The sequence below is a fragment of the Salmo salar genome, chromosome ssa08 (assembly GCF_905237065.1).
Source record: "Salmo salar chromosome ssa08, Ssal_v3.1, whole genome shotgun sequence".
Classification (NCBI taxonomy): Eukaryota; Metazoa; Chordata; class Actinopteri; order Salmoniformes; family Salmonidae; genus Salmo; species Salmo salar.
Window position 1 is genome coordinate 8,335,584 of NC_059449.1, and position 14,046 is coordinate 8,349,629.

The 14,046-nt window shown below is 42.9% G+C and overlaps 1 protein-coding gene across 5 annotated transcripts in view; it reads left to right on the forward strand.

Moving 5' to 3' along the window:
* Nucleotides 1-12,213: 12,213 nt before the first annotated feature.
* Nucleotides 12,214-14,046, forward strand: part of LOC106610073 (zinc finger protein 214) — an 844,054-nt gene continuing 842,221 nt past the window's right edge. For 3 of the 5 annotated variants that reach the window (XR_006770849.1, XM_045723139.1, XM_045723143.1), the window contains exons 1-3: nt 12,222-12,742; nt 13,135-13,265; nt 13,456-13,629. Coding sequence is in view for 4 of the 5 variants with exons in the window: in XM_045723139.1 (XP_045579095.1) it covers nt 12,445-12,742; nt 13,135-13,265; nt 13,456-13,629 (603 nt within the window). In the remaining variant the exon portion in view is untranslated. Of the gene's footprint in view, nt 12,743-13,134; nt 13,266-13,455; nt 13,630-14,046 lie in introns of all 5 variants that reach the window. The other 2 variants (XM_045723138.1, XM_045723140.1) reach the window with 2 other exon arrangements.

Below are 14,046 nucleotides of genomic sequence, written 5' to 3' on the forward strand. Positions count from 1 at the left end.
GCCTGCACAGAGCACAGCATGCCGGAGGGAGGCCCAGACTCCCCTGCCACTGCCGGGGGTCGTAAGCAGACAGGATAAAAGGGATGTTCACATCCCTGTCTGACAGAACCTTCGGGAGGAATGAAGGGTTGGGGCGAAGAGATATACTCCTCCCACCGGGGTCCATCCGGTAGCACTCAGAACTTACCGAAAGAGCATGGAGCTCACCCACCCTCTTCATGGAAGTAATCGCTACCAAGAAAGCCACCTTCATAGAGAGGTGTTTCAGGGTGGCAGACTCCCAACGGTTCAAAAGGCGGCTTTGCCAAAGCTGCCAAGACCACATCCAGATCCCAGCTCACCATTGAGAGGGTCCTAGCAGGATGCAGGTGACAAACCCCCTTCATAAAGCTGGAGACCATGGGATGGCACCCCACTGGCCTGTCCATCCACCCCACATGGCAGGCAGATATAGCAGCCAAATACCCTCAGTGTAGAGGCTGCCAAGCCCTTATCCAAACCAGACTGCAGGTATTGGAGGACATGCTGCCCCACGCATGACACGGGCACAACCTCAATACCAGTGCACCAAGAGCAGAACAACTGCTAGCGCAACTGGTATGCCGTGGTTGTAGCCGGTGCCCTTGCCGTCTGTGCTGACCAGCTCCCGGCGGCACATCCTCAGCATCTCCACCCCACCCGCGAGAAAGGAGCGACAGCACCACCTCAACAATGCCCTGAGGCACTGTGCGGTGGCGCTTCGGGTGCAGCCGGTGTGAGTTGAACCACCATTGAAGAGGCCGGATTTGAAGCAGGCCCAGGGAAATCAGCAACAAGGCCGCCGTCAGCAAGCCCAACAGGCGTTGGCAGGTCAAGGCGGATTCTACCCTCCCCTGCCAAAAGTGGTTGAGGCAAGATAAGTTCGCCTGAACCCTTCTGGAGGGCAGGCGTGCTCATGAGGACTGAGTCCAGCTCCATGACAATGAAGGCCACCCTCCGGATGGGCGTCAGATGACTCTTGTCTTTACAGTAATGCCCAGCCCGCCGATGTGGGTCAGGTGCATGTCTCTGTCTGACAGGACCTGGGTCCAGACAACCGTCCAGATAATTGAGGATCAACAATCCTCGGGACTTGAGAGGTGCCAGGACAGCATCCATGAACTTTGTGAAAGTGCGGGGTGCCAAGGAGAGCCCAAAGGGAAGATCCAGAATTCGTAAGCCATCCCTTCAAAAGCGAATCGAAGGTACTTCCAATGAGCTGAGTGAACAGGACTCTAACGAAACACAAGTACGACAAACCATCTGCGGAAGAAACAGATCAACCATGCGCAGCGAGTGGAGCACTCAAGAGGAGGGGCTGGCCACGTGGCCAGCTGCAAACAGCCAGTGAGTTTACTTCCACTCAAGATATTAATACACTTATTATTATTATTATTATTATTAATACACTTACACATATTACACTTACCAGTGACTTACCAAGCGAACTTCAGGAAGTTTGTACCTCAAACCATATGAACGTCCGCCAAGAAAATGAAAGAGAACGTGTGTAGCGGGCCATGGGGGTCTATAAATATAGGCGGACCCCAGCCGTGACAGGTGTACACCGGAGTAAATCTGTAAATTCTCGCCTTGGATGTATCCCTCTGTCGCAGAGTGATACCAATATATCGGAGTGATTCAATATAGTGAAACATAACAGGGTATTGCGGAGTAAACTACAGCTGCTGGAACTGAAGGTGGCACAGGAGTTCGCAGAGGACAATGCAAGAGCCCGTCATCCCAGTAGTGTCAAGATCCTCGGTATCTCCTCCAATACCGAGGAGTGGAATGGCCAGAGGCTTGTACGTTTTGCGGAAGGCCGAGGCTGACTTGCGGCATTTCCACTAATTACCACAATCACAAAGTCAATATTGTAACAATTTATACACACAATGTGCTTTTTGATCATAATTTACGGTTAGGTTAGGTTTAAGTTTAAAATCACATTTTAAGAAGATACATTGTAGAAATAGGATGGGGGTTATGACTTTGTGGCTGTGGTAACTAGTGACGACCAGGTTGCGGGGCCTCGTGCGCATGTGTGACTTGCATGGATCCATGAGCACCAACATGTGACGTTCATAGGAGCATGTCAAATGAAAGCTGTCTATATTTTTCTGAAATTAAGGCATATATACATGTTCAATAATTTTCCAACCTCAAAATGTTGAATAAACAAAAGCTTTGATTTCTTGTCAAACAGATGGATAAGGGGCCTTATAAAATGTCTACCAGAATGTCTTAAAAGGTATTAGAAATACATCAAAACATGATGATGTTGAAGACCCATACCAACATTGCCTTGTGGATTGAAATTCCGTTATCAAAAACCCACATCTTTAAGATATTCTCTCCCTCATGGGGATCAAATAAAAGTTCAGAAGTAATAAGTGAAGGTAGACCTATCAATTAGTTATTGTTTTTACTGATATCAATTTTGTTTCTGAATTATTGATTAAAACTCGATATATAAAATCCCTAATGGAATTTCGGCAATTGAATTGTCTGCAATGAGAAATCCTAGTTGTCACAAACCACAGTTGAGTCACCTGCTACTGTCCTCCCAGTGGCATACTGTTATATTCAGCCGATAACTGTTTTCTTTCTCTTTCTGTCACCTGGTGGTCAAAGTAAGTCTGTGAATAGTCTGGACAGCCCCTCCCTCTCTCTTTTTTTCTCTCTCCAATTAATGTGACCCCTCCTGGCTCTTACTGACACCTATCCATGAGCCACCTCTTTCCATTTACTGTAACCAGCTTGCTCACTCACTGAGCACCGACTGACACCGGATGTCTAAATGTATTCTGTCTGCCCTGGCCTTGATTTTGAAGTCCACAGACGCCAGTTTTTGGTCCTGTCTGGACCAGCCTTTATTTTAATGTCAGTAGACGCCTGGACCGGCCTTCATTTTTCCAAACATTAGCGTTCATGATTGGTTCAGATATTGTCCCGTGCGGACCAATTCTGAACCAGTCACAGACGTCTATGTTTCACAAGTTTGGGTAGTACAGTAGAGCACAGTAAATACAAGTAGAGTATAGTTCAGTACAGTCCTGTACAGTTGAGTAGAATAGAGTGGAGTAAAGTTCAGAAGAGCACACTGGAGTTGAGTACACTAATGTACTGTACTTTATTGAGCTCTACTGTGCTGTACTTTGATGTTCAAACTTGTGAAACATAGAGGTCAGTAGCTGGTTCAGATTTGATCTGGGCTGGACCAACCAAATTTGGTCTTGTTTTATGGCGGAGCTCATTAAAATAATAGCCTGTATGTAGAATAATACCCAAATATGCAAAGGAGGATATTGCTTAATTCTATCTTAGTGTACCAATTTATGATACATCACCATGAAGAGAATTACATTCATATCAATAAATATGCATTTCTGTATAGCTAGTAGAGGGACCCATGATGAAATTCATTTACCGCAATTCTGTTATCGGGTATAAATCCACTTCACTTACTGTAGTTCAAAAACCAAAATATTTTTTTTCTCAACTCAAGGTGTTATGTCATAGCTGACACCCCATTCTTTCTGCAGACATCTTTGAATCTTAACAGGTATTTATGATTTTGGAAAACGTGGTCACACAAATTGAGGGAGATTATACCGAAATTCTTTAACTTTTCATCTGCACAGTTCCTCCAGTAAATGTGTTTTTGTACAAATGTTCCTATACATTGTTAAAAGTAGTCCTTATGCATAGAGTTGTATGGTTTGTTAAACTGTTCAATCAATGGTTTTTGTTTGGCATACATTTTAGGGGAAAATTCTAAGTCTCAGCACAATTCCGTTACCGTTGAATTTCCCATTTGTTAACCACATATGGTTAACCAGAAATGGGTCTTGGTCAGTTTTTGGATAGTATGCAATAATTCCCCTAATTACTTAGCTGTCTTGCACAAGACACAATATCATATTCTAACCACATTCTTGATTTACCTGCATTTCCTATTATTTACTAATTGAAAACAATATGATGCATGGAACATAATCAATCAATCGATCTATGAATAGTATATCAAGAAGTAATGCGAAGTGTACCTTACATCCTTGCCAATTCTAGACAGTGTCAAATAATAGTGTGCAATATAACTTTGAGAATTGACAGTGTCGTGTCTTTACTGTGATTAAATGAGATGACATTTTCAAATCGATTACCTAATGTTTAATTATTTGATAAAATTAAACAGGCAATAACTAACTCATTAGGAATCCGGGGCACCACGGAAGCATTAGTTTAAAAAGAGCGGCTATCTTCCGAATCCACAGATCTGACGATATTTTATATCAATAGCAGTCAATCATTAATTATTCTTTACCTTCTATCAGTCTCATCTGAACATCCTAAAATTCTTGGTTATCTGCACGAACCCTAGTATAAATTATGAATCAGCAACATACAAATTGGCTTAATTATTTATTTACTAACTAACTAAATAATCACAGAATACATAAACAAACAGTAGATATTGGTTACTAACGATGATAGAAAAGTCCCTAGTGGGCTAAGCCGATATGACGGCTTGGTAGACAAAGGGAAGGGGGTGTGGACTGAGAGAGCGGGGAAGACAACATGGATTCACGACACGGAGTCTCTAATTATATAAATTGAAATGCTAATCCTTTGCACATGAACGGCCGCTCATTCAAGAATAATTGCAATGTATATATATTTACGCCCGTATGTCGTTGTTGTCTTCTCTGTTGGAATCCTCGATCGTCCTGTAGGGTTCATCAGAGTCTCTGGTTAACTTTCATTGAAGTCAAAGTATTTCGTGGTTAGAGTGGATACTTCAGAGTACCATTCAGAAATGTTCTCATGGATCGCTGTTTCTGCAGTTGTCTGTATTTTCGTCCTAGATTTACATCATTTCTGGCTGCAGACTAGTAATTATACGTCTAAGATTTACTCTTATTCTGGAGGGATCGATAGTCTGAGTTGAACCATTTCCAGCCATGTAGCCAATTTATTTATTTATTTTATTTCACCTTTATTTAACCAGGTAGGCAAGTTGAGAACAAGTTCTCATTTACAATTGCGACCTGGCCAAGATAAAGCAAAGCAGTTCGACAACATACAAAAACACAGAGTTACACATGGAGTAAAACAACATACAATCAATGATACAGTAGAAAAAAATAAGACTATATACAATGTGAGCAAATGATGTGAGATAAGGGAGGTAAAGGCAAAAAAAGGCCATGGTGGCAGAGTAAATAAAGTATAGCAAGTAAAACACTGGAATGGTAGATTTGTTATTTGAAGAAAGTTCAAAGTTAAAATATAAATAATATGGTGCAAAGGAGCAAAATAAATTAAATAAATAAAGTAGGGGAAGAGGTAGTAGTTTGGGCTAAATTATAGATGGGCTATGTACAGGTGCAGTGATCTGGGAGCTGCTCTGATAGCTGGTGCTTAAAGCTAGTGAGGGAGATAAGTGTTTCCAGTTTCAGAGATTTTTGTAGTTCGTTCCAGTCATTGGCAGCAGAGAACTGGAAGGAGAGACGACCAAAGGAGGAGTTGGCTTTAGGGGTGACCAGAGAGATATACCTGCTGGAGCGCGTGCTACAGGTGGGTGCTGCTATGGTGACCAGTGAGCGGAGATAAGGGGGGACTTTACCTAGCAGGGTCTTGTAGATGACCTGGAGCCAATGTATTTGGCGACGATTATGAAGCGAAGGCCAGCCAACGAGAGCGTACAGGTCGCAGTGGTGGGTAGTATATGGGGCTTTGGTGACAAAACGGATGGCACTGTGATAGACTGCATCCAGCTTGTTGAGTAGGGTATTGGAGGCTATTTTGTAAATGACATCGCCGAAGTCGAGGATTGGTAGGATGGTCAGTTTTACGAGGGTAAGTTTGGCAGCATGAGTGAAGGATGCTTTGTTGTGAAATAGGAAGCCAATTCTAGATTTAACTTTGGATTGGAGATGATTGATGTGAGTCTGGAAGGAGAGTTTACAGTCTAACCAGACACCTAGGTATTTGTAGTTGTCCACAAATTCTAAGTCAGAACCGTCCAGAGAAGTGATGCTGGATAGGCGGGCAGGTGCAGGCAGCGATCGGTTGAAGACCAATGCTCCACGAGGCATAGTCTTGACCTTTGGTAGAGTTGTAAGTTTAAACCTCTTCACCGCCGCCCGGAATGTTTTGGTCTCAGAAGTTCAACCATTTGCAATCTTAGCTTACACCTGGGTTTGCGTGATCTGGTGTGAAACTCATCAGGAGTGGGTTTTATACGTTTCAGTAGAAAAGGGTGGTTCCATGACGCCTAATGTGATGTCTGGGCTCACGGGGGTGTGGCCACAGACTAGTTCATCTTTATATGAAAATCCATACTCTCATTTAGAAGGTTATCACATTATATCTTTTCACAAATAGTTTAATGTTTAATCACATACATTTCACGATATTTAGATGTAATCCTGACAGCTGGGAAATGTACACTTTAAGAGATACCGTTATGTGTGTTTCCTGTCCTTCATGAGATCACTCAACATAACTGTCCCTTAAGTCCCACATTCTCAAAAGTAGAAAGAATGTTTAATTCTCCCATTTTGGGGATTTGGGAGTTTGGCCAAGTGAAGTCCTTTGTTCTCTCTCTGTGCTCTCTCCCTCTCTTTCTGCATGACCAGGGGGAGAGAGTCTCTGCTGATGAGGGGAGTGGAACCTCAAACCAGCACATTATCATGATAGAGGTTAGTGTAATAGCATTACATAAAAATTACAGTACATCAAATGTGGCCAGTTTATTCAGAAAGGCTCCCCTCAGCTATTCACTTGCTTAAATGTACATCCTTAAATGTACATTTCTGCCATAGGGGAGCTTGTGAGACCTACTACATTGTTATCCAATTCAACTCATGTACCGGTAATAACCTCCTCTCTTCTTGTCAGTCTGCAGTTGCATAGGCTGCAGGTCCTGGAGGATCGTCTCTGGTCAAGCAGGAGAGGACTGAAGGAGAGACATCCAGACTGAAGCTGCTGAAGCGCACCCTGTAGCCACGGAAGACCTCACCAGCGCCGCCCAGGACCCGACGGGGAATTGCAGCATTTCTCCTCCTCCTCCTAAACATGTCTGTCCTCACTCACTCTCGCATCATTAATTCCACAACTGCTAGTAAATTTACAAATGCTTTTCTATCCCTTACCACTGATCCTCTTATTTTCTTCACACTGATGATTTGGTGAACAGTTTCAATGACATGCTGTATGCCAGGCTGCTTTAGACTCAGTTATAACTAAAAATAAATTGTCTGAAAGTGTCACACCCAAATTAAATGAACACAATCGTGGTTGAAAAAATGAACTTAGAAAGGCTGAACATAAATGGAAGGCCTGCAAACTTCAAGTATTCTATGAGATAATGCTACTTATGCTTATGCTACTTCTCTACACTGAACTACTTCTCTACCCTGATCTACTTCTCAACTCCGATCTCTAAGAACTCCCACAACATGAAAATTCTGTTTAAGACAATTGAGCGTGTTGTTGGTGTCCCTCAGGGGTCAATTCTGGGCCCCATCCTTTTTTCCCTGTATATGCTTCCCCTTGGTGACATCACCCACAATCTTAACATTCAGTTTTACTGCTATGCGGATGACACGCAGCTCTATTTACCAATCAGACCCAGTGACCAAGCTAGCGTACCTACCCTTCACAAGTCTCTTGCTGACATCAAATGTTGGATATTTGACAACATTTGTATTTGACCCCCACCTTGCTAGAACTCAGATTGTAGATATTGGTAATTTATCCACAAATGTAAAGCCTATGGCCATAAACCTTGATGCCTTCTTTGGCCCTGACCTAAACCTTGAGCTGCATGTAAAAAAAGTTGTCAATGTCTGCTTTTATCATCTAAGAAATATAGCTAAAGTCAAGTCTTTTCTCTCAGTCACTGATCTGGAGAAACTTAGAAATGCTTCTATTTCCTCAAGACTAGATAATATACAGTACCAGTTAAAGGTTTGGACACACCTACTCATTCAAGGTGTTTTCTTTATTTTTACTATTTTCTACATTGTAGAATAATAGTGAAGATATCAAAACTATAAAATAACACATATGGAATCATGTCTTCCCTGTGGCTCAGTTGGTAGAGCATGGTGTTTGCAATGCCAGGGTTGTGGGTTCGATTCCCACAGGGGGCCAGTACAATTTTTATTTATTTTTTGAAATAATGCATGAAATGAAATGTATGCATTCACTACTGTAAGTCGCTCTGGATAAGAGCGTCTGCTAAATGACTAAAATGTTTTTAAAAATGTAGTAACCAAAGAAGTGTTAAACAAATCCAAATATATTTTATATTTAAGATTTTTCAAAGTAGCCACTCATGACAGCTGGAAAACGGATAAAGACCTGGAGAATAAACCCTCCTCCTCACAGCTGCCCATGTCCCTTAATGTTGATGATTGTTACTGACAAGAAGCACATGGCTGAGCTCTTTAATCACCACTTCATTAAGTCAGGATTCCTATTTGACTTAGCCATGCCTCCCTGCCCATCCAACATTTCCTAATCTCTCACCCCTTCTAATGTGACTATCCCCGATACTTCTCCCTCTTTTTCCCCTGCCCCGCTACAAAGTTTCTCCCTACAGGCAGTCACGGAGTCCGAGGTGCTAAAGGAGCTCCTTAAACATGACCCCCCCAAAAACATCTGGATCAGATGGTTTAGACCCTTTCTTCTTTAAGGTTGCTGCCCCTATCATTGCCAAGCCTATCTCCAACCTTTTTAACCTGTCTCTCCTTTCTGGGGAGGTTCCCATTGCTTGGAAGGCAGCCACAGTTCGTCCTTCATTTAAAGGGAGAGATCAAGCTGATCCTAACTGTTATAGGCCTATTTCTATTTTGCCCTGTTTATCAAAAGAGTTGGAAAAACTTGTCAATAATCAACTGACTGGCTTTCTTGATGTCTATAGTAATCTCTCGGGTATGCAATCTGTTTTCTGCTCAGGTTATGGATGTGTCACTGCAACCTTAAAAGGTCCTCAATGATGTCACCATTGCTCTTGATTCTAAGCAATGTTGTGCTGCTATTTTTATTGACTTGACCAAAGCTTTTGATACGGTAGACCATTCCATTCTTGTGGGCCGGCTAAGGAGTATTGGTGTCTCTGAGAGGTCTTTGGCCTGGTTTGCTAACTACCTCTCTCAAAGAGTGCAGTGTATAAAGTCAGAAAATCTGCTGTCTCAGCAAGTGCCTGTCACCAAGGGAGTACCCCAAGGCTTAATCCTAGGCCCCACGCTCTTCTCAATTTACATCAACAACATAGTTCAGGCAGTAGGAAGCGCTCTCATCCATTTATATGCTGATGATAGTCTTATACTCAGCTGGCCCCTCCCCGGATTTTGTGTTAAATGCTCTACAACAAAGCTTTCTTAGTGTCCAACAAGCTTTCTCTACCCTTAACCATGTTCTGAACACCTCCAAAACAAAGGTCATGTGGTTTGGTAAGAAGAATGCCCATCTTCCCACAGGTGTTAATACTACCTCTGAGGGTTTAAAGCTTGAGGTAGTCACCTCATACAAGTACTTGGGAGTATGGCTCGACGGTGCACTGTCCTTCTCTCAGCACATATCAAAGCTGCAGGCTAAAGTTACATCTAGACTTGGTTTCCTCTATCGTAATAGCGCCTCTTTCACCCCAGCTGCCAAACTAACCCTGATTCAGATGACCATCCTACCCATGCTAGATTACGGAGACATAATTTATAGATTGGCAGGTAAGGGTGCTCTCGAGCGGCTAGATGTTCTTTACCATTCGGCCATCAGATTTGCCACCAATGCTCCTTATAGGACACATTACTGCACTCTATACTCCTCTGTAAACTGGTCATCTCTGTATATCTGTCGCAAGACCCACTGGTTGATGCTTATTTATAAAACCCTCTTAGGCCTCACTCCCCCCATCTGAGATATCTACTGCAGCCCTCATCCTCAACCCGTTCTGCCAGTCACATTCTGTTAAAGGTCCCCAAAGCACACACATCCCTGGGTCACTCCTCTTTTCAGTTCGATGCAGCATGCATTATTATGCCCACACTTTTAACCTGGTCACCATGTCACAAGGTGCTGCAAAGTTGAAAGACTACTATTTTTTTCAACTCCATCTTTGCGTACTCTTACACGCCGTTTGGGGTTTTGCAGAACGGGGAGTTTGGCTTGCAGTTCTGCTTGTACAGGATCAACGACTTCTGCAGCACCACACAGGGAGAAAGGGAAATTTGATTAAATCTACAGACACATGGAGACATTCACGTGCGGTAGCAACACCGTGGGATCATTGACAACTTTCTCCCTCAGCTAGGGTATATAGCTAAAGTCAAGTATTTTATCTCAGTTACTGATCTGGAGAAACTTATACATTCAAGGACCACGAAAGGCTCATGTTCCTTGCCCTCCTTGTCCCACAACAGTTCCTCAGATATAGTGAAACCTTACCCAGTGCTGCATTTTCAAGTCTTTAGGAAAGCTTTGGGCCCAACTATGATCTGTTGCGGCTCAACTGAACTCATAGTAATGTACTCCATGTCTGCCTTCGTGGGTAGGATCCCGGCCAATCTTATCTATGTTCTCCGGCGGAAGAGGCTGAATGAGAGTATGTACCAACTGTATCTGCTTACCTGTCTGGTTTTGACCATTCCTGTGTCCACATTCTACGCCCTGAAATGGATCAAGACTTACTCTAGGAACACCACCGGACCGGCCCGACTGTCAGCTGTGGCTTTGATCTCAATCGAGAAAGTACTTCTCTCAGATTTAAAATTTAAGGACAAACTACAGTGCCTTCAGAAAGTATTCACAGCCCTAGTCCTTTTCCACATTTTGTTGTTACAAATTGGGATTAAAACAGATTTAATTGTCTTTTTTTCCCAACAATCTCCACAAAATACTCTGTCAAAGTGGAAGAATAATTCTAACATTTTTATAACGATGAATGAAAAGTAAAATACTAATCTTGATTAGATAAGTTTAATACATGTTAGAATCACCTTTGGCAGCGATTACAGCTGTGGGTCTTTTTGGGTAAGTCTCTAAGAGCTTTGCACACCTGGATTGCACAATATTTGCCCATTATTATTTATTTAATTCTTCAAGCTCTGTCAAGTTGGTTTTTGATCATTGCTAGACAGCCATTTTCAAGTCTTGCCATCGATGTTCACGCCGATATAAGTCAAAACTGTAACTAGACCACTTAGGAACATTCAATGTCGTCTTGGTAAGCAATTCCAGTGTATATTTGGCCTTGGTTATTGTCCTGCTGAAAGGTTAATTTGTCTCCCAGTGTCTGGTGGAAAGCAGACTGAACCATGTTTTCCTCTAGGATTTTGCCTGTGCGCTATTCTGTTTCTTTTTATAAAAAGTCCTTGCCGATGAGAAGCATACCCAGCGCACCTGTTTTATTTGCTGTCCGTGGTCCTGAATCAATAGTTAGGCCTATGTGTGGCTGAATTTATTCCACCACTGTGCGAGTGTGGCTTGTCTTTAGGAACTGTTTCTGTGAAACGATGTATGGCTTTTAGGCCTTATATATCACATGGAGAATTAACGTAGCAGGTTAAGAGAATTAGGTTAAGTTTAGGACAAGGATTAGGGTTAGCTAAAATGCCCAAAAAATTATACATTAGGGGACACAGTAGATGAGGGGTAGGGGGTATTCCCTGGAAAAAAAATATGCAAGTTTTAAATGCATTTCCTGCAATTCTACACAGTTTGACTTATATTGCCTCTCTTGAGGGGTGTTTTGCTGTATGCTGTTTTATAGCTACTCTCATGCTATTCTTCACATTTTGCCATGATGATGAGAGATTTTATTTTGCAGTTTTAAAGCTAATTTCCTGCTACCAAGACCAAAGTAGGCACATTTGCTATTTAATGTGGCAAAACTATGGTCGAGTTGAAAAATGCAATAGAAACACATTGAACATTACATTTTGCATTAAATGAAAAATGAATGGAAAAAGTAATCACACACTGATTTTTATCCACAAGTCAGTTTGGTGGAAACACAATGCTGGTGGGGAAAATGGGCATATTTTCTTTATGCAGATTTTTGAATTTTCGCATGAAAATCTGTAGCCAATTAGTTGGAAATCTAGCTACAACGTGTAATGAATTCACACTCCAGAACAGTAGGCGAACGCAGCAGGCGGTGACATGCTCTCCCCCCCAACGAATTTTTGCGGTCCGCCATAATAGCATAGAAGAAGAAGTAAACGGAAGTGAACGGTGATCAAGAATCATTTCCACGTTAGGGTTTTGTTATTTCAAAGTTTTTATTAACACCCTGGAACTCAATATGACAAATTTCACTACACAGCATCACACACCTACCATAAGTAGTGTTTAGTTCGCGTTGGAGACAAGACTTGGTTGATAGATGATATCTAGGTAACTCTAGATAGCTAGATGCTAACAATGGCTAACTGTAACGGAATGGTTTTTCACACTCAAATAGCCTCCATCATGGAGGTGCTAGCAAATGCAGCTGTGGTAGAGATCTGTAAACTCGTAGACGACGACTATGCAGTGTTTCGTTTGGAAATAACTCAAAGCCAAAAAGAAAACAGGTCATTGCGGAGGAAACTACAGCTCCTGGAACTGAAGGTGGCACGAGAGCGCACAGAGAGGACAATGCGAGAGCGCGTCTTCGCCAGTCGTCCCAGTACTTTCAACATCCTAGACCGATACAGAGGAATTGCAAGAGGTATATTTTGCAAAGGCGTGGGTGCGCGGCATGTCGCCGTTCTATAGCTATAGCACAGTGCTTGCCCCCTCTGCACGTGTGACTTGTGTTAACCGGAATTGGGTCTTGGTCAGTTTTTGGATAGTATGCAATAATTCCCCTGATTGCTGAGCTGTCTTGCACAAAGATACAATATCGTATTCTAACCAGATTCTTGATTTACTGTATTTCCTATTTACTAATTGAAAACAATGATGCATGGAACATAATCCATCTATAAATAGTATATCGAGAAGTTGAGAAGTGTTACCTTACATCCTTGCCAATTCTAGAAAGTATCAGTAGTATATAATATACTGTTGAGCATTGACAGTAGCTAACCTAACCACCTATTTCCCTCCAATCACTCTCAGGTGAAGGACATCTCACTGGAGGCCACAGGAGCTTTGTGAAGCCAGCTGGACACAATAAATGGAGAGATGACCAACCAATCACTGTTGATGAGAGGAGGGGAACTTCAACCCAGCATGTTATTGTGATAGAGGTTAGTGTTGCATCAAATTTATGGTACATCAAATGTGGCCAGTTTACTACAGAAAGGCTCCCCTCAGCTATTCACTTGCTTACATGTACGTCCTCATTTACCTTCCATACGGGAACTTGTGAGACTTCACTACGACATTGTTATCCAATACAACTCATGTACCGGTAATAACCTCCTCTTCTTGTGTCAGTCTGCAGATGCAGAGGCTGCAGGTCCTGGGGTCAAGCAGGAGATGACTGAAGGAGTGGAGGACCCATGGCACAGCGGAGACGTCCAGACTGGCGCGGCAGGAGAGTCCCCTGTAGCCACAGAGGACCCCACCACCACCCCAGCGCAGCCCAGGACCAGACACAGCATCACGGAGGTCAGTGGAACGCAGAACGCCGTCTTCAAGTCAGAGACCAAGACTTTAACTGTAACACACAGGATCTGACCACAGATTAGACACAGAGAGACTGGGGCTGGGGAGACTAGGCTGTCATCCAGAGCCAGAGGACAATTCATTCCTGTGGGGATGGTGTCGCGTGGCGGTGGATTATCTGCCTTGTTCTTACGGTACAGAGATGGAGCCTGGCAACATATACTTCGGTTTAGAGCAGTTGTGGAATCGAGTCACATGACCTGGACTCGAGTCTGACTAGACTCCCCACAAGCATCTTGGGACCGGTCTGAAGTCGGTACAACCAATCTGCCAACTTCTGTCTGTAGCAGGCGAACGTTTGGGCTACACAATAATATGACCCCTCAGTGGAAAGATGGTACTCTCACGTGTTTTGCTCCA